The 21990-nt window shown below is 42.3% G+C and overlaps 1 protein-coding gene across 1 annotated transcript; it reads right to left on the minus strand.

Moving 5' to 3' along the window:
• Nucleotides 1–544: 544 nt before the first annotated feature.
• Nucleotides 545–21990, minus strand: Rnf4 (ring finger protein 4). Its single transcript, XM_052198313.1, has 8 exons — nt 21887–21990; nt 15347–15503; nt 11463–11589; nt 9315–9394; nt 4382–4391; nt 3482–3641; nt 3102–3150; nt 545–2736 (listed from the first exon to the last, which is right to left on the minus strand). Exons 2-8 carry the CDS (start codon nt 15353–15355, stop codon nt 2587–2589), a joined length of 585 nt encoding a protein of 194 aa, XP_052054273.1. The 5' UTR covers nt 15356–15503; nt 21887–21990; the 3' UTR covers nt 545–2586.

Genomic DNA, 21990 nt, shown 5'->3' on the forward strand with positions numbered 1-21990 from the left:
CCTGTCTCAAAAAACCAAAAACCAAACAAAAGTAACACTTGTTGCTGTTACAAAGGACCTAGGTTCAATTCCCAGCAGTTACATGGTGGTCCACAACCATCTATAATTCAAGTCTTAAGGGATCACCAGGCATGCACACAGTACACATGTAGGCAAAATACTCATACACACCAACCTGTAGTTATGACTGCAATCTTGGTCATGTTTATGTCTCTGGAACTTTCATTTCCAGCCAGCAACACTTCAAGTAAACTGTTCTCGTCTTTGTTATTATTATTTATCAAGGCAGTGTCTATCTGTTGTAGACCAGGCTAGCCTCAAGCTCAGAGGTACACCTCCCTCTGCCTCCTAAGTGCTAGGATTAAGAGTATGCACCACCACAGCCCCTAAACGAACTGTTTTTGGACATACCAGGCCTGAGATGTGGTTCTATGTTACCTTTTGGATGAGCTGAAATTTTCCTGCCCACACCAGGTACAAATCACAATGAACAGCACACACCTTACTAAAGGGTTCCAAAGAATAACTGAATAAATGAAAGATATTTAATTCAAATTGTTTTATTTCCATCTTTAATACTAGTCCAAAACAGACTGATACCCATGAGCATAGTTTGAATGTAACAAAGAAGAGTTAAACTATATACATTAAGGAAAAAGGAAAGAAAATCTTTTCTATACCAACCTTTTCCTATTAATGCAGTTTCTGATTAGAAGAACTAAACACATCTTTTTCTCAATTTAATTTAGGATGAAGTAATAGAACTTTTATGATCAACTTCATAAACCGTCGTTAAGGAGAAAACGAATTTTTAAGTGGGTGTGACCATATTTACCAGTGAACTGGCTGCATGGTTGCCTTGTCTCCTATCATCAGAACTAACAGGACCAAGTCCACGAGGCCCACAGGGAACTCAATGGCTTTGACATCCAAGGGGGAGGGCACATACCACACATCACGATGATGAGAGTCAATGCTTTTACCTCTGAGTCCATGTAAAAAAAAAATTACTCTCATTCAAACTAACTGAAGTCAAACAGTTAAAAAGTCAGAATGAAGAATAAAACTATTTTCTTTTCACACAGAGGAGGGACACTCCTTCAGCTCCATTTAAAGTGAATTCTGTGCTGAGTCCCTGCTCCTACAGAACAGTAAACTGAAAGTCAGTTATTGCTAGCAAAGCTCCAGTGGTCCCTTTCCCACCTCAAAGATGTTTCACACAAAAAGGCTATTGGTTTGGCTTGAAGCCCTCTGAGGAAGTAGTGTGGAGGTGGAGGCAGGCTGGCATTCCAGGCCTATCCTCTACAAGCCACCCTTTGCCTGGTGTCCCCAGGGGCAACTCCCCACCTTACTGTCTCCGTGAGCACCAGAGACTCCCACACATGTAGAGTGGAGCAAACATTGTTATGTGGTCCCACTGGGGAGGGGCAGGGGGGGAAGAGGCACCATGCTTTGCCGACCAAAACCTACTGAGCAGTCAAAAGTCCAGAGGATCAACTCAACTGGCTAGAAGAGCAGCTTTGGAAATATCTATTCAAGGGTGTGGGAAAGCCAGGGCAGTGGTAGGTTGAGTAGGGCAACACCTCTGACACATGGGCAACAGTGACTTGGGCAAAAGCATGTTAAGTGAACAGCTGATAAGGCCATTGTTACTGCTACCACCTCCTGATATCTATGCTTGGGCAGGCATTAGGCAGTGGGAACTGAAAAACTGAGGGTTGGAGGGCACTGTAGACAACACAGGACACTTAGCAGAAATGAGAAGACACTCGAACACTTGCTTGTCCTATTAGCCTGTGCCAGGCAAAGAACTTTGGAGCAGGGGTAGGGTTCCTGAGAACAGTTGGTGAACAGAGATGGGGTAGGATGGGCACTGCTCCCATAGGCAACACTGGGCTGAGGATACTAGCAGTGCTACACCTTCCAGATTGCTGAAGAGCAGGTGAAGAACGGGCTTTATTGCACTTTCTCATTCTTAGGAAACAGGATTGCCCTGCAGAGTCACTTGATTTGCAGAAAACACTGCACATCAATGATAAGTTTTAGGCAGAATCATAGGTCACCTATGCTCTCATGGGAAGGAAAACTCAAAAGTCCACCAGCTAGACTTTTCATGGGCAGTTTATGGACTGGTATCCTTGGGCTATTTAGACTGTCTGGCCAGGTCACTGTTTGGCAGGCAGAATAGCTAACTGGCAGGTGCCTTGGGAAGGTTCTGAACCCACAAGAGTTGGGGCAAACTTTCCCAACAGGGAAACTTCTTGGCCAACAAGTAAGCTCCATAAAGTGGCTGGAGCCCTGATGCTCAGCTCCAACATGCCTGACTCCTTTTTCCCTACTCTGGGCTCAGACCACCCAGAGGAGCAGAGATGCTGAGCTGATCTGGGAGGATCCCTGGACCGTGCTCCATAGCATCAAACTGGAGATAACAAAAGGATTTAAGGGGTTGGAAAACAAAAGACCACTTTATATCAGACATTGATTTTTGAAAGTCTTTTTGAGCTCAGGAAACTGGAGGCAGATACCATGCAGAAAAGCCAGCCCGGCAGTCTGTCCATTGGTCTATCCTGAGCAGTTGTGAACATTTCATATATAAATGGGGTGGTACCGCTTATGGTTGATCTTTTTCCTACAAGTTGGGCAAGTGTTAGCATTCTTAAGGGAATCACGGAGGCACTGGCTACAGAAGACGTGGCCACATTCTGTAGAAACAATGAGACGCCCATTCTGCACAATCTAGAAGACATTAAAAGAACAGCCTTAAAGTATCACTTTTTCTACAAGGACCCGAACCCACCCATCACCAAGGAGATCCGTGAAACAAAGAAGGGACGGGGCTAAAAAAAAAAAAAAAGAAAGAAAAAGTAGAACACTCTCAGAGGTTTGAACGCTGTCTGTGAACAGATGACAGACAGGACTTTCCCAGGTACAGCAGTATAGTTGGTTATGGGGAATCTCAGAAAAATCAGGAGCTTCAAGTTAGGGCAGGGGCTAAAGATAAACCACCACCAACTGGCACAATCACTTTGACACACACTTCCTCCAAGTTCTTTTGAGTAAAGTAGGTTAAAACTAACAAGAGAGACAACTAAGCTACTTACCTCAGAGTATCCATCCATGCAGATCGGACAACTGACGGTACCGGAGTGCCTAAAATCACAGTGCTTTGCATCAGTTTCTAAGTAAACTCAAATACTCGATTACACCCTGCAAAGCAACTTCACACACATGTCCATATCTTCTCAAATCTCTCATTTCTGCTGAGTTAGGACAGGTACCCAAAAAATTTGAAGAGAAAAAAGGGGTTGGGCTCCAACAGCCATTGAAAGGGAGAATGAGAGAGAGAGAGAACAGGTCTAGAAGGGAAGATGGACTAATAGGCTTGCCCTCCTCTTTTGCTCCCAGCACTCTTACCTGACAGCAAATGCACTATTTATATAACCTGGCCTCCACTGAACACAACAGCAGCAGAGCTCTTTACCTGAGTCCAGTAGCTCCGTCATCCTTAGTGCTGCGAGGAGTATGGGTGGTCACGTACACATCTTTGTCCCTAGACAGTTCCTCATCATCACTGCTCACCACACAGCTGTCAGCATGGTCTTGGCGCAACCTCCTCCCATTTCTCCTTGGCCTTCTCCTTTCTAAGGAAATAAGTCACATTTTCAGCCATCTTTATCGAACCCATTTACCCCAATGCCTTTAAAGATGACCTTCTCTCCCCTTGAGAACTCCAGGGACAAACCGCCACCATAGTAGCTGTACCCTCAGAGCTGTCCAGGCGCAGAGGCCTATCATTTGCCTTCTCAGAAGAAGGCTGGGCCGCTGGTACAATGGCAGAGATTTTCAGTAAAACCAACAAGTCTAACCAAAGTCATAATCTTCCTGACTGTACTGTCTTGGTTTTGTGTGTCAAGCTGACACAGGCTGGAGTTATCACAGAGGAAGGAACTTCAGTTGGAAGTGCCTCCATGAGATCCAGCTGTAAGGTATTTTCTCAATTAGTGATCAAGTGGAGAGGGCCCCTTGTGGGTGGTACCACCTCTGGGCTGGTATTCTTGGGTTCTATAAGAGAGCAGGTTGAACAAGCCAGTAAGAAACATCCCTCCATGGCTTCTGCATCAGCTCCTGCTTCCTGACCTGCTTGAGTTCCAGTCCTGACTTCCTTTAGTGATGAACAGCAGCATGGAAGTGTACGCTCAATAAACCCTTTCCTCCCCAACTTGCTTCTAGGTCATGATGTTTGTGCAGGAATAGAACCCCGACTAAGACACTGACTAAAGATCTTAGAAGGACAGTCTGACAAAGCCTGCAATACTGCAGCATTTATTCATAACAATTTTCGCTAAACCCGGGGGAAAAAAAAGAAATGAAACTAGCTTACCTTCAACAATCTGAAGGGGGGAGGGGGAGAGAAAGAGAGAGAGAGAGTGTTATAAACATCCTGACATTTTATCTGATAAAACACATCTTGCATCTAATATATATGTCTGATCCTCTCAGAATTCTGTTGGGCTCCCAGTCCTCCCTTACCCCCAGGGAAGGGAAAATGATAAGTACTTCTATAGATTACCTCTGGTCATCTCCAGGGCAATGAATCCTATGAGTCAATATGCTGTGTCTTAACCCACATCAGGGAGGCTAAATACCACCTTAGGTTCTGTGCATGACCAGAGGTCAGGTTACTGTCTAGAGTTATATCCTGTTCTCAAAAACCAAGGCCTAGTCCACCTCCCTGGGCTGAGTTACAAAACAATTGGCAAAGCTCATAGTTATCTACAGCCAACACAGCCTTTGGAAAAGGATCTGTGCTATTTAATGTTATAAAAGATCAATTGGATATTATTGTGAGTTGGTCTTTTTTAACAAGAACTAGACAAACATTTGTTGGGTGGCTCAGAACATACATTAATGTAGCCAAAGATGACCTTGTTTACTGATCTATTTTTGCCATCGCTGGATTTGAGTGTTGGATTTGAGGTGTATGCCACCACACTCAGCTTTTACACTGACAATTTCTACCAATTCAACTCAGATCACTGCCACATTCTAGATCAGGGGAACATTCAAGTCATGGGAATAATAACTGTGTAAGTTTTTCCTTTTTACCATACAGGATGCAGCACTTTTGAAAAGCACAAAGCACAAGCCCCTAGTTCCAACCATGTGCCATCCTGTTATATCCTTCATCTGGACTCTTTGTAGCAAATATCTGGCCCTAGCCAGCTATGGTGGTGCAAGGCTTTAATACTAGCTAGCACTTAGGAGGCAGACGCAAGTTGAGTTCAAGGCCAGCCTGGTCTATATAGCAAGTTCCAAGACAGCCAGGGCTACACAGAGAAACCCTGTTTCAAAGCCCCAAGATCAGTTCCCACCTTCCACACATTATCTGAAGGACTCAACTCATGGAGAAAGGTAGCCCACATCCATATCTCCTACAGGGGTGGACTCCACTGCCTGCTCTTCAGTCTAAAGCAGCACATACAGAAGCTGCTCTGGTAGGCTGACACTAGTAAGTCCTAAGGTATTTCAGAATCAAGCCTGAAGACTCTTCTAGGCTTTTTAATACCAACTCACACCCCACCCCTACAGACAGACACACACACACTAAAAACTCCTTTAAGCTTGCTTGATTTAATTATTGATCTTTGGCTAAACTAAATACAATGGCAACTCACAAACAAAAATTAAGAATAAGGTTAAGAGTGGTAAGTGGCAGAAATCACTTAGAAGTGAAGACAAAAGGCTCAGGAGTTGAAGACCAGCTATGTAAGTTTAAACCTAGGCTACCTGAGACACTGTCTCAAAAGAAAACAAAACAAAAATCAGGAAAAAAAAAAAAATCCATGGAAATTATTCTAAGTATTTTCATTCTCGGCTGCTCCTGAAGACTAAAGATGATGACTGGTGACCTGAAAACAGTCTCATAACTAGGGTAAAATTCCCTAGAAAACTATAGGTTGGTACAATGGAAATCTACCCGAAGACTTTTCTAAGGCCCAAAAAAGGAAGATCTACCAACAGTGCTGGTTCTTGGGGTATTCCCAGAATTTGCCTAGTAGTCACTGCTGCCCAGGATAGATTACTGATTAGAGCAGATATACTGCAATTAGCACTACATTCTCAATTCCTTAGGAGCCAAGGGACGCAAACTGATTCTCAATAGTGTGTGTGAGTCAGAACAGTTCACTGCTAGGCTGTTCTCAATTCAGGGCTAGACCTGGACTCCGAGACATCAATGAGGAATATATGCTCTATTTTCAGGATTAGGAAGCTGTAGTTTAGACAGCCCTGAGTTTATCTCAAAAGTGTCCAATGTTGTATAATCCCCCTACCTCTTAGGATAGCACAATGCTTGCCAGGCATGGGAGACGGAAGCAAGGTAAATGTTAGCAGGGTATCAGGGATGTCTACTGGAAGAAAAAAAGAGATGAACAGATACAAGCTTAGACTGCTGATATGGCCGAGGAGCCTTTAAAAGAAGGAAAAGTCAGGGCAAGCAGTGGTCAAAGCCGGGCCTTGGTGGCACATGCCTTTAATCCCAGCACTCGGGAGGTAGAGGCAGGCGGATTTCTGAGTTAGAGGCCAACCTGGTCTACAGAGTGAGTTCCAGGACAGCCAGGGCTACAGAGAGAAACCCTGGGGGGGGGGGGGGGGGGAAGGAGAGGAAAAAAATGGGAAAAGGAAAAGTCAGGTGGGGTGTGGCAGTTTAAACCTTAGCCTCAGAACATGGGAAATCAAAACTCTTTCTCAAAACAGGAAAAAAAGATCTGTTGATAATTCTTCCCTTTTATTGTTCAAATGGAAAGTCACACTAATTTACAGTGACAAATCAGGTAAGCTTCCTGTGTTATGTTCTGTGCTATTTATTCCTGTTAATTCCTACTCAAAGAAGGCCTCCAGGCAGACAGGCAAGAGCTGTGCCACCCCTCTCTGGCTAGGTGTAATTAAGGCCAGAGACACCTAGTATTACTGGAATAACTGAGCCAATCTAATATGAACATAGATATCAGGCCAGGATGGGGGTGTGGGGGGTAAGCGCAGATTACTTTTTAATACTTATTTTCTGTATATGAGTGTTCTATCTGCATGTATATCTGTGTGCCAGAAGAGGGCACCAGATCTCATTATAGATGATTTTGACCCACCATGTGGTTGCTGGAAATTGAACTCAGGAACTCTGCAAGTACTCTTAACTGACTGCGCCCTCTCTTTAGCCTGAGGGGAATATTTTTATGTATATGCAATCTGAAGGGAATTGGTTATTGCACTAAGATGGTATCAATGTCAATTGTCCTGATACTTTTTGCCAGTGTCACAAGTAATAGTAATCAGTAATTTCCTGACACAGGCAATGTTTGGACAGGAGGCGCATTTTTTTTTTTTTTTTTTTTTTGGTCTACTCACTACACTGTATATGGCAAAGCTCTCTAAATTAGGCTCAGTGAAAAAGCACTTTTCATAGCTTGTATGGATCCCTAGTACCTATGGTTAGAGACTTTTAATACTTATACTTTTACTTCCTTTGACTCTTTGGGACTTTGGACTCCTTTAAGAGCTGGAACAATACACAGGAATCTGCTTTCAGGGTTCAGGATAAGTTGAAAACTTAACACAAATTTTGTTTAAGAATTCCTAACCAGAGATACAAAGGTCACAGGACGGTTGAATCAGTGTACTCAACTTATCTGTTCTAATAGTTTGGTTGTTATGAGCAAGTTCAACTAAATAACCTACCTTTTACTCTGTTTCAGTAGGAGTTTCAGATCAACCTGAAGACAGTTCAGAATACCTAACAAATTTGGCTATCTAAAATGTTAGTAATTTAATTAATTTAATGGCCTTTGATAAACCATTATATTCAACAACAAATGGAGAGTGACTGGGGAAAAAAAGCTGTGAAAGTCAAGCAATTCTTTTATGGCTGGGACAAGCACAAGGTAATTTCTATAACAAATCCAAGAGTACATCTGAAACAAGAACCCAACTCTCCTATCTCCATACTCCTCCTCCTACTGGGCTTTGACCTATATTCCTGCACATTCAGGCTGTCTGAAAAGTTCCCCCATCCCCACCATTCCTATCCCAGGTTCATTCAAGGACTCCTCTACTTATAGCTGTCTTTACAAAGGTTGAAGATTTATCTGGAGTGGGGCAGTGGCAGAGCATGGGACCTAAAACAAGAGTGTGGAAAGATAGAAAAGCCCAGGGAAGAAAAGCAGTCCAGACAAAAGCACAAAAGGGAAAATGCTAATTTGCTACTCAGCAGAAGATCTTTTGGAAGTAGAACACCAGCTCCCTTGTACATGACCAGGTACATGATGAGTATTCAACTAAAGAGATTTTGGGCTTTCTGAGCCCTTCCACTGTTAACCAGCCCACTCCCATTCTTGAGATTGTTTTTCTTCAATAAACTGTGCCTATTTCTATTACTTTGAGATAGGGAGGGAAAGAAGAGGAAGAAAAAGTATTTGGTGCATTAGGATTCCATCATTAGTCTGCAACTGGAGCGTAGAGAACTCCAGGGAATTGACAAGAACAACATTAAGAGTCAATGTATAGTTTTATAGAGACAGCCACTTAAATTAACCCATTCCTATCTTTGATAGTTTTAGTCCATATCCAAAGAAGCCATTGATGTACAAGGGAGCCAATGTCCCCGGAATTCACCATAGACTTTGTGAGTATATATTAGGGATGGTATTAGGGCAACCTAGTCATTTCTACACACCATCTCCATCTCTTCCCTGGTATCCCTACACCATCAATGAATGTTTTTTTCTTTTAAATCCCCCCTTGAGATAAAGTTTAACTGCATAACCAAGGAATTCTGCCTCTCAAGAGTTCAAATCACAGGCATGTACCACAAGCCCTGGTTACTCATCCCTTCAACATTTCTTTTTTGAGTCAGGGTCCTCAATGTAGCCCTGGAGCTCTAGACCAGGTGGTCTCAAAACTGTCTGCCTCTGCCTCTCAATTGCTAAGATTAAACATCTTAGGCCACCATGCCTAGCTTTTCTGTCTTGTTATCTTAAAAAAAATTACTTTATGTATATAAGTATGCTGTAGCTGTCTTCAGATATAGGGCACTGGATCCCATTACAGATGGCTGTGAGCTACCATGTGGTTAATGGGAATTGAACTTAGAACTCTGGAAGAGCAGATTTAGACTTGGTCAGTGTTCTTAACCTCTGAACCATCTTTACAGACCCTTTCACAATCTTTCCAACCCTGACCAGTGAATGACCCAGAGATCAGATATAGATATGGGCCTAGAACTCTTACCCAAACCAGCTAACTTTTACTCAAATGCTTACCACAACAGAGTCATTGTGAGTCAGGTCCACAACCACAGGCTCTAAAGATTCACAGGTGAGGTCCACGATGTCATCTCCAACTTCAAAATAAAGCAATTCAACAAATATTAGGAGGACAATATCCTCAGGTTTGGTTGGTATTATAAACATGATATAGTCCAATATCAAAGTATAAAAACCCTGACATCATCATCATCAAAACAAAAGACTAACCCCTTTCAAAAACAATAGCTAAAAAGTGCCACTAGCATTTTGCTAAGTGGGCTATATGAATTATGGAAGTCCTACAGGTGCATATTTGAGGACAAATCTCCAGCCAAGTGGTTTTGCCCCACCTACACAGTCATGCCCAGGGACCATAACTTCACTAATTAGGGAGGGCATTCTAAAAAATTCTAAGTATTTTTCTTCCTGACTGCTCTTTCTATTAAAGAATATGAAGTTTAGAATTTATGTTATAAACAGCATAGGTCTAATATATTCTAACTTATTTTCTCTGCTTAAACAGAATTTCCCAGAGCTAGGTGTGGTGGCACACTCCTTTAATGCCAGACAGATAGACAGAAACAGGCAAATCTGCTTGAGTTCAAAGCCAGCTCGGTCTACATAAGGAAGTCCAAACTACTGATGGCTACATAGTTAAAAGCCTGTCTGTCTACTTCTTTCCCACACCCCATACCTATATACACACAGATATTCAATGCATTTATACCAATTGCTTCTCACAGGGAAACCCCGTCTAGAAAAACCATATTTAAAAAAAAATCCAAAAGGTGAAACTGTTCAAACAGAAATTGAACACTACCCTGCAAAGTCCAAGAAATCCATCATACATGAAATAGCTTCTTTTTAACTCCAAGATAACTGAAGTACCCATTCCCTGGTTTAACCATCCCCCCTCCCCCTTTTTCAAGACAGGGTTTCTCTGTGTAGCCCTGGCTGTCCTGGAACTCACTCTGTAAACCAGGCTGGCCTTGAATTCAGAAATTCGTCTGCCTCTGCCTCCCAAGTGATGGAATTACAGGCGTGCGCCACCATGCCAGGCTCTGGTTTAACCCCTTAATCAATCTTTTCTTTTTTAATTGTAGCACTAAGGATTAACAAAAGCCTTGCATATTAAACACGTGCTCTACTAAACTATATCTACAGCTCACTGCTTCAACATCTTGGGCATGAGTTATATAAAAAACAGAGCAAAGGGTTCAATCCAGGCCACCCGACACTTCCTGAGAAGGCAGAAGAAAATCCAAATAGGCCTCTGCCTAAATCAAGCTCTGACAATGACAGCTGTTGACAAGTTTGTCTTTAGAAGTTTTGTCTTAAAGAAAATTGAAAGTATTTCACCAAGCTAAGCAGGTTCATGAGCCAAGTGGCTGCTTCAAAATCCATTAAGATGCCACAATACCAAAGGGGGCAGCTTTACTCATTGTTGCTATAAGCTGTGAACAGTAAGACTTAAGGTTACATATACATATAAGGAAAGTAGAAGAGCTTCCAACAGCTAACATTTATAGTGTATAATCTGCCATAAATGGTCCCAAGGGCTATATGGCACAAATTCAACTTGTATATACTAACACCATTCCCTAAAACAGAGGAAGACAGGCTCAGAGGTGTGGCCTGGAGGTAGATAGTTCAGAGGTTACAAAATGCTTGCTGCTCTTGTAAAAGACTCAAGTTCATGGCTGGAGAGATGGCTCAGCAGTTAAGAGCACTGACTGCTCTTCTGAAGGTCCTGAATGAGTTCAAATCCCAGCAACCATATGGTGGCTCACAGCCATCTATGAGATCTGACAAACCCTCTTCTGGTATGTCTGAAGACAGTCACAGTGTACTTACATATAATATACAAATAAATCTTTAAAAAAAAAATTAAGTTCAGTTCCCAGCACCCACAGGGCAGGGCAACTCACAACCATCTGGAACTACAGTTCCAGGGAATATGTCTTCTTCTGACCTCTGTAGGCAACCAGGCACAGGCATACACAGAAGCCAAATACTTACTTTAATTGGAAGAAGAAAAAAGGTGTAACTTCCCTTAAGGTCTCAAGTTGGCAAATCATTAGGCATAAACTAGGTCCAATTCACATGCATACCCACTATACCACACTTGTCAGCATTACAGTCCAGTATTTCTGGCTCTCTTACCAGTTTCCACAAGTTCTATGGGCTCTGCTTCCAAGGAAACCTCAGGGGTTGAAGTTGTTTCCCGAGTTCGTTTCTGGGTTTGTCTAGAATTTACAGTTCCACCACGCCGCTTTCTTTGAGGATTTCTCTAAGGTCATCAAGGGAGAAAGAAGCAATTATATCAGTTCCAGATTTGACAGGGTTTCAGGAAGAGTAAATAAGTAAACAGGGTAACAGTTCAACTTGGTTGTCCTCTTACTTGTCTATTCAGGTGTGCACACTCACCCACACAGGTATCTTACTCTATCCCCCAAAACCTGTAGGGCATCTGGAGCACAGGGAGAAAATGAAACGAAGTGGCTTTTGTTGTTTCAAAAAGTTTTGCTGTGTAGCCCTGGCTATCCTGTAAATCAGAGTTCAACTCATAGCTGCCTCCTAAGTGCTAGGTCACATAAAGGTTTGTGCCACTGTGCCCAGGTCGGAATGCTATTTTTTTTATCTGATAAGAAACTTATTGTTTCAAAACACTTGTTCTGTGTTTGGATCATCTGAGCAATCTTGAATAGTGTGCTCTGTAAGCAAAAGGATCTTTACCTATCCTTCTTTACTATGGATACTTCTTAAACTATGGATCATTGGGTTTGAGAGATGGCTCAGTGGTTAAGAGCACTGACTATTCTCCCAGAGGTCCTAAGTTCAATTCCCAGCAACCACATGCCGGCTCCCAACCATCTGTAATGTGGTCTGATGCCCTCTTCTGGTGTGTCTGAAGACAGCAACTCATATACATTATGTATATGAAGACAATACTCACATACATTAAATGAATAAACAAATCTTAAAAAAAAAAAAAAAAAACACAAAATTAAGGATCACCTTTAATCCAACACTTTGGGAGACAGGCAGGAGAATCTATGAGTTCAAAATTATCCTAGTCTATATAGGAAGTTAAGAGGCCAGACAGGGCTATTCAATGAGATCCTGTATCAAATAAAATAAAACAAGTAAGCCAACAAAACCAACTGTGGTTTATAATGCCATATATGGCCACGTAAATGAATGGGGGAGGGGGCATGAAAACAAATTTTGCAATAGCAAAATGTTTTCTGAACCTACAAAACCCAAAAATTTACTCAAAAACAAATGCACCATAAATTGTTATTTCTCCTATCATGTCTCCTATCAAGTCCATGTTGCATCATGACTTCATTATAGCTTTAGTTCTAAAAACACAAGTTGCATAGAGCATGCCACGCTGTACAGTGTCAAACACCAATGACACCTATGTTTGAATTCAAGATTACTGCTAAATTAGAAATTAGTGTTTTTACTGCGCGTACAAGTTTTTGTTATACGTAAACCGAATAACTTGCGTTTTCCTATCATTATAATTATGAATATAATTATCAAACTAGTATATCCTTAGATTATACTGGTCTAGTATGCTTGATTTATTTTTGAGCTTTCTTTAGCACTCCAGATGCAGTCAGGTGGATCTTTGAGTTCCAGGCTATATAGCAGGACCTTGCCTTAAAAATAAGAAATTTGCAGCCGGGCGGTGGTGGGGCGCGCCTGTAATCCCAGCACTCTGGGAGGCAGAGGCAGGCGGATTTCTGAGTTTGAGGCCAGCCTGGTTTACAGAGTGAGTTCCAGGACAGCCAGGGCTATACAGAGAAACCCTGTCTCGAAAGCAAATCCAAAAAAAAAAAAAAAAACCCAAAAAACAAAAACAAAAACAAAAACAAAAAAAAAGAAAAAAAAGAAATTTGCGCTGGGTGGTGGCAGTGTACACCTGTAATTCCAGCACTCTGGGAGGCAGAGGCCTGCCTGGTCTACAGAGTGAGTTCCAGGACAGCCAGGGTTATACAGAGAAACCCTGTCTCAAAAAACCAAAAACAAAACTCTTCTATAACCATGCCTGTCTAATTCACTATTTGTTTTTAAGCATTTATCATATGCATGCACGTATGTATTTGTGCTACTATGCACAGATAACATCAGAGGACAACTTTCAGCAATCAATTCTCTCTTTCTACCATGTTTGGCATGGGATCATATTCCAGTTGTCAAGGTCAGTAAGCCACTTAATTTGATTAGCCACATTTCCAGAACATGATTAATTCTTCATATAAAAAAAGCATATCTATATTTCATTAATATATAACTTACTTTCACTTGTACATCTATGTCAATACCTGAGGTCATAAAAAATTTTTCCAAAGACAAGTTACATGTGGAAAAGTTTAGGATACTTACTCTGGAACTCAAGTGACTCCAGCCTGTACCTGCCTTACACACAACCAGGGATAATAAAAAGTGAAAAATCATTCTTTAAAAATATTTTTTTAAATATATACAAGTATTTTTTTTAAAAAGACTTATATGTATTTTATGTAAGTACACTGTAGCTGTCTTCAGACACACCAGAAGAGGGCATCAGATCTAGTTACAGATGATTGTGAGCCACCATGTGGTTGCTGGAAATCTGAACTCAGGACCTTTGGAAGAGCAGTCAGTGCTCTTAACTGCTGAGCCATCTCTCCAGCCCCCCATATACAGTATTTTGCCTGCATGTGTATATCTACGCAGCACTGAAGGCCAGAAGAGGTTATCAGATCTCCTGAACTGGAGTGACAGACAACTCTAAGCAGACATGTGAGTGCTGGGAATTGAACCCAGGTCCCATGAAAAAGCAGCAAGTGCTCTTAATCTGACCAGCTCCCTATATCCAATTATCCCCTTGTTTCGGATTTGGAGACATGGTTTCTGTGTAGCCCTGGTTGTCCTGGAACTTTGTATGCAGACCAGGCTGGCTTTGTCTCACAGAAATTTTTGTGCCTGAATTAAAGGCACACATAGTCACCACCCAGCCCTAGACCCAGTTTTAAAATTTATTTTATTTTGGGTGTGTGACCTACACATATTCCATTGCATGAGTGGAGGTCAGAGTGTAACTTAAAGGTGTCAGTTCTCTTTGCACCATGTGGATCCCAAGGCTCATAACTTTGGTAGTCTCAATTGGTGGAAAGTGGTTTTAACAAACGAACCAGTTCACAAACCAGTAAATAGTAGTTAATACATTTGTAATGAATGGCTAGGTCTTTCCTTTGCTGCTCTCTACTTTTTTTTAAGTCTTAAAAAAAAAAAAAAAAAAAAAAGTCTGAGTTCTGTGTGTATCAGTATACCACATGCATGCCTGGTGCCCAGAGGCCAGTAGATCACATAGTTATAGAAGGTTCTGAGCCACCTGACACGCAAGCTGAAAAACAGAAATGTAAAAGTCTTCTGGAAAAGTAACATGTGCTTTCTAACCAACAGATCATCTAGGTAGTAAGAAACTGTATTTCTCCTAGATTGGTTGACCATTATGCCCTTGGAAATCAAGCCTCCTCCTTCCCTAAGCACAAAGATGTCTACTACCCAGTTTTTGTGTGGGTGAAGGGAGCCCAATCAATCTCAAGTCCTCAATTCTTGCATAGGAAGCATTTTATTTACTGAGCCATCTGCCCAGCCCTAGGGTCTGATCTCTGTGAATATTTGAATATGGCTTTGAACTTAAAATTGTGATCAATTGTACCTCAATTTATCAATGGATTTTAAGTTTATTTACCATCTACTTGGGTTATAGACAGGTATATATCACAACACAAATTTTCAGTTTTGCTGGGAAATGTAATCAGGACTTTGTGCACGAGACACATCCTCAACTGTCTTATTTTTAGAGACAGAGCACTTTGCAACTCAAGAATATCGTCAATTTCTAGTCTTTGCAGCTCAACTTTTAAACATCTGGAATTAGAGACCAGTACTATAACATGTGGCTTATAGTCCTTTTTAATATGCTACAAGGGAACAAGGTAGTTAACTAATGTTGGTAATAACATTTATAAGGTAAGAAAACTTACTGTACTCATTGTGCTCTCTGGCTTCAATCCACAGAAAAGGAAGTGATCTACACCAAGGTTTATGGTGTGATAGGATGTTCTCAACCTCTCATGTCACTGAATACACATCCTGTGGTTTACTATTTGGAGCCAATTAGATGTCCAGTATTTCCAAATTCTGTAAAACAAAGATACCAACTTGATAAATGTTGCTATTTGTACTGTTGAAAAAAACTCACTGAAAAACAAAAACAAAAAAAAAAAAAGAAAAAGAAAAAACCTCACATATATATATATATACCATACACAATTCACTTTTTTTTTCTGCTACCTGGATGCTTTGCTGAACATTTTGTAATTTGTATCCTTACCCTACATTCATTTTAGGAGGAAAGGATTACTGAATATAGAACTAAGTAATCCCAAAGTCTTCAACCCAAACTATCAATAGCATCTTCTGCTCAAGCTCCTTTTTAGTGCTTGGGATTGAATAGAAGGCTTCCTATATTCTAACACTGAGCTATACTCCTGCAGTTCTTCCTTGCCTCCTTTTTCTGGTTGCTTCAAGCATAGTAAAAGTATTGTGGTAACTCTAACAGCTTAAAGACAAGTTTAAGTTGCTTATCTGGAATATACCAGCTCCTCAGCAATCAGGAAAGGGAACAGAGCTTCCTAAGCCAGTCAGTCTTCTTGTCCTGTGACTTCACTATCCTTCCAAGGATCTGAGGAACTAAGATGATACTAACTTTTTGAAAGCTTTCCAACAAACTATTCAGACCATAGAATAGTTCCAGACCCACTGTAATTGCTAGATTCCAATGTGTATTAATGCTCCTAGTTTTAGGAAGTATCTTACATATGAGCGAACATCTATGAAATGTGTCCCCCCAGGCATATATTATCTCACAGGCACATCTTATTTCAGAAAAAAATATAACAAAAATATCTTTACAATGAGCTGGAGAAAATCTTCATGGATTAGAGGACTTCCTATGAAAGGAAGAGGGCTAGAGTTTTAAACTTCTATAGCACCCACATAAAAGCCAAACATGAAAGCATACCTGCAGCCGGGCAGTGGTGGCGCACACCTGTAATCTCAGCACTCTGGGAGGCAGAGGCAGGTGAATTTCTGAGTTCGAGGCCAGCCTGGTCTACAGAGTGAGTTCCAGGACAGCCGGGGCTATACAGAGAAACCCTGTCTAAAGGAAAAGAAAAGAAAGAAAAGAATGGAACTCATAGCTTTAGTCCTGTTCAATCCCTGAGCTACTTTCCTAAGTTCCAAGAATCTAAATGTCTGTGTGTGTGCCATGAACAGTTTTGTTTTGTTTTTTGAGACAGGGTTTCTCTTTGTACTCCTGGCTGTCCTGGAACTTGCTCTGTAGACCACGCTGGCCTCAAACTCAGAAATTCGCCTGCCTCTGCCTCCCAAGTGGGGGGGATTAAAGGCATGTGCCACCACCGCGTGGCAGTTTTATTTTTTGAAAGAGTTTTTACCCCTGGCTGCCTACAACTGCCTCCAGAGTCCTGATTAAAGTAGCGTCCACCATACCTGGAAGGGAATCTATAATCTCTTACTTGATATGCTAAGACCAAAATTAGAGGTATTCTAGAAGAAAATTCTAACATGGAAATTTAGTATGTCAAGGAACTCTAGATTTCCTTTCTTCCAACACAATCCTCCAGCACTATGACTTCAACAAGAGCCCCACCATCCTTTAGTGCAAAGGAAGCGCTCAATGTGACAGGGCTTTTATCTACTTCCACCTCCCCAGTATTTTGCACGTAACAGATACTATGATAACTGGTTGAGGGCAAATTACTTTGAGAGTGATAGTGTCCTTGCCACTGAAACACCTAGGGTAGAACAATGACCACTTCTGACTGAGAAAGAACAGACCAGGCATTTCCAAACCTGTAAGAGTTAGAAACATTCATGCTAGAGTACCCCCGCTGTTCATTCCAGCAGAGTGATTCTATAAAAAACAATAAAGGCAAAGCATGTTGTTTGATAAACCCATAAGCTCCAAATTTGGGAGAACAAACAAATCAGAAAGACTAAGAGGTAGATATTACATAGTGAGCCTTTATCTAAACAAAACAAAATGGGCTGGAGAGATGGCCCAGTGGTTAAGAATACTGACTACTCTTCCAAAGGTCCTGAGTTCAAGTCCCAGCAACCACATGGTGGCTCACTGCCATCTGTAATGGGATCTGATGCCCTCTTTTCGTATGTCTAAAGACAGCTACAGTGTACTTAGATATAACAATAAATAAATCTTAAACAAACAAACAAAAACATACCACAAAATCAAGAGACAAGCAAACTAAATGAGGGTAGACCAAAAAAACTAACAACTCCAGAATGTTACAAATATTCTATGTGAAATGTCCCTGGAAAAATGGAAGAGAATCGGAGCAAGGTAGAGATTCAGAATGAGTGAAAATTAGGAACAGAAACCTCATGTTGCTTTTTTTCTTTCACTTTCAACAGGTAATCTACATTCTCAGTAGGCTGTCTCCTGCTACCTCTGTTCTTATGTTCACAAGGTAATAAATATGGTTACAATACACAATACTCTTTTCCTAAACTTGCACTCACCTGACTGTCTTCATTTACAGTTACAGAAATGTGTTCCATATAAAACCATAGAATTACAGGCCCAATACGCAGTAACTTGGCCAGTAAATTTTAAAAATGCATAGTGTTCTTCTACAAGTATAAACTGACTAACAAAATTAACTGTGATACTGTCAGTTTGCTTGTGGAATTGAACCTTAGATGGCCTCCCCACATTCAAGTTATTGTGAAGTGGAGGGTAAATGAATACTGAAGTATCAAACATGCATAACTATGGCTCTAAAACAAATCAACAGTAGTATCTTTTGGAAACCCAGCTAAATTGGGTTTCTGATTTTTCCTTCTATTTTCAAAGAAGCTATGACTAGCAAACAACTTCCTACGCAAACTGTTCCCTATCGTATTGACTGAATCAAACTTAATTCCAAAGAAGCATTTTTTGTTTTTGTTTTGTTTTGTTTTTGGATTTGGTTTTTCGAGACAGGGTTTCTTCTCTGTATAGCCCTGGCTGTCCTCAAAACTCAGAAATCTGCCTGCCTCTGCCTCCCAGAGTGCTGGGATTACAGGCGTGCACCACCACCACCCAGCCCAAAGAAGCATTTTAAGTAGAACTGCCTATCACCTTCAAGTATCCTAAATATCTGTCATTCATTCACTCAGGGCTCTTTTCCAAGACATAACGTGCTCTACAGAATACTTGGAAGGCAGAGGCAGGCAGAACTCTTGAGTGTGAGGCCAGTTTAGTCTACATAGCAAATTTGAGGCCAGTCAGGGATACACAGTTGAGGTCCTATCTCATAATAATAAATTTAAAAACTCACGTGGGAGGCGGGCAGTGGTGGTGCACACTTGTAATCCCAGCACTCTGGAGGCAGAGGCAGGCGGATTTCTGGGTTTGAGGCCAGCCTGGTCTACAGAGTGAGTTCCAGGACAGCCAAGGCTATACAGATAAACACTGTCTCAAGAAAACAAACAAACAAAAACTCATGTGGGCATACATATGATGTGCCATACATAGTGTGTAAAGGTCAGTGGATAACTTTGTGGATTTAGTTCTTCCATCTACCTTTAACATAGTATGATGGCTATTCTTGGTTGTCAACTTGACTACATCTGGAATTACAAAATCCAAATGTCTGGGTACACCTTCAAGGAACTTTTCTTTTTTTTTTTTGAGACAGTATTTCTCTGTGTAGCTCTGGCTATCCCTGTGTAGACCACACAGCCCTCAAACTCAGGTCCACCTGTTTCTGCCTCCCAAGTGCTTGGGATTAAAGGCGTGCACCATTACTTTCCACCCATCTCTAAATCAAATACCATAGATCCGTAGATACATAGATTAGTATACTTGGCAAAACAAAATATAAGGTTGCATTTTGCTTAATGAAATTGCATTTCGATTATGTTAATCATTAGATGCTTTGAAGAGATAGCAGGCAACACGTGGCACATGCTAATAAACAACTGAACTACCACTGAGCTATATATATCTCCATTATATAAGAATCTGAGTTCAGATTCTAGTATCCATGTCAAATGCTTACACACAGCAGATTGCTCACCTGTAAACTCTAATGTTCGAGGGGGACGGGGCGGGGAAGAGAGGAAGCCTACTAAGGCCTAGAGATCTGGTCTCAAGTCAGACAACGATAAGGCAACACTGGTCTCTACAAGCATAATACTCCACACCCACAGAGAGGAGAGTGAGGCTAACTAACTCACTTGCCGAGAACTCATTCCACATCCCCAGTTATTTGCGATCCTCTTGCCTCAGCCTCTGGAATAAATAGGATTAAAAGCATCAGCCACCAGTTTGGCTATACTTTATTTCTTGAGGGACATGGAAGAGTTTCAGATTTAGGGGAGAAAAGAATCCTTTCAATACATGTAAAATTATAGTCTCTATCAGGAAACAAAGACTTGGTAGCAGGGCTCTTACAGGCTCTGATGTTATAAGCCCATGATCCTAGTTACACCAGAAGTTGAGTAAGTAGGACTGCCAAATTCAAGGCCAGCCAGAACTATCAAGAAGTTCAAGGGTAGCCTAGGCAACTTAGACCCTGTCTCAAACTAAAAAGCAAAATGAGGAGTTGGTTTATCATAGCAGGTAAAGCATTTGCTTTAGAAACTGAAGTCATCTCATAAAAACAGAAGGTTGACTTCACAAAGTTGTCTTCTCACCACCAAATGCACATCATGGCATGGGTGTCCACACACCCACACCCACCAATCTTGGTAATAACAAAAGGAGGACCAGAGATGTAACTCAGTAGTAGAGGAGCTGCTTAACATTTGTGAGGCTCTGGGTCCAATCTCCAGGCCCAACAAAACAATACCCTTTGTTCAGGAATGAAATAAACATTATGGTCACCAAGGAGCCAACTTTCCTGGAGTGGGGGGGAGGGATAAAAAAACAAATAAATAAGCAAGGAAAAACAAAACCGAAACTGTTCTCGAAACGGGGTCTCAAGTAGCCCAGGCTAGCCTTGATTCCAAAGAGCCCAACACGACCTTAGATTCCTGTTTCTTCTGCCTCTACCTCTGAAAGGCTAGAATCACAAGGACTCTTCAAAGTACTTAGAAAATTGTTATAAGAGGTCCTCTGATAGAAAAGAAAAATACGGGTTGGTGAGATGGTTCATCTCTTCTGAATGTCATGAGTTCAAATCCCAGCAGCTACATGGTAGCTCACAACCATCCGTAAAGAGATCTGACACCTTGTTCTGGTGTGTCTAAAGACAGCTATAGTGTATTTACATACGATAATAAATCTTTCAAAAAGAAAAGAAAAATACTAATTGAGAACTGTAAAAAACGTTGCCAACCGTGTCTTTAATCCCAGCACTTGGGAACCAGGGGTAGTCTCTGTGAGTTTGAGGACAGCCGGAACTATAGAGAGAGGCTTTTTAGAAAATTATACTTGGGAGGCTCGCGTTTAAGCGGCACAAATGTAAGCAAGACAGCTTTCCACTCATTTCTCATTCACACGTAAGCCAGTACCCAAGTGTATCTCCAACCATTAAAAAGAAAAAGCACCAGGTGTGTGTAGGATCTGGGCTGGGGAGGTTCCCGCTCACCATTGTCAGGAAAGAGTCAATCTGCAGGCCGAAAGACCTCAGACTACCTCGCCTTTGTGAACCTCAGTATCTCACAATCACTTGGGCAACCTAAACCGAACGCCAGACCGAAGAACCGAAACTTAAAACGCCCGTGGGCAAAAAAAAAAAAAAAAAAAAAGCAGAAACGCCCAAATCCGGACTCCTCCCCCTTCTCGAATCAAAAAGTGGACAATGGCGCCCACTGCGAACAACTAAAGGTTAAGGATCAGGTTGAGTTTCCCACTCCGGCGCACAGACGTGGCCCTGAGGGAAGAACCCGAGGCCCCGGGGCTGGCTCCAAGTCTCAACCGCACGCCTCACTAACCATAGGTAGGGCCGAAAGCGGCTCCGGGAAGCCCAAGCCCCATTCAGTTCCAAGGCCCGCAAGCGTCCTCAGCACTCTCGCAGCTTAGATGAGGCCCGCGCGCCACGCGGCCTGGGTGCCCCAGCAACTCGCAGGCCTCGAGAAGGCGGGGCGGCGACGCCAACACACAAAGGCTGCGTCGTCAGCAGGAACAAAAACCTAGCTCAGGTCCTCTCCGATCCGCCCGGCCGGCCAAGTAAGTGACCTTGGGCGTCCCCCTCCCCTCGTTGAGCCTCAGTTTCCCTTTCTACTTTGCAAAAGCGACTCTCGGGCCCGGCCGCGGGTTGGCGAGCGGAGCCCCACACGGACATTTCCCTGCTTCCGAGGAGTGCGCCGCTCCGGGTTCCGACAACCGCGCGCCCTCCGGGTCGGGGCAGGCAGAGGGCCCAACCCCGAGAGGCGCGGTTTTCGCGACAGGCCCGCGGGCGGGCACCATCCCCGCTGCAGGCCAGGAGGCCGCCCGCGCTCCACGCCCGCGCCGCCCTGACCCTCCGCTCCCATCCTGCGAAGCCTAGGCTTACTTGGAGCTGGTGTTATCAGACAGACGCCTCGACCAACGCGCTCGAGCAAGGACGTACCTACTTCAGCCGCCGCCGAGGAGACCCGCTCAAGCAAGACTCCACCG

This window comes from Apodemus sylvaticus, chromosome 11 (assembly GCF_947179515.1).
Source record: "Apodemus sylvaticus chromosome 11, mApoSyl1.1, whole genome shotgun sequence".
Taxonomy (NCBI): domain Eukaryota; kingdom Metazoa; phylum Chordata; class Mammalia; order Rodentia; family Muridae; genus Apodemus; species Apodemus sylvaticus.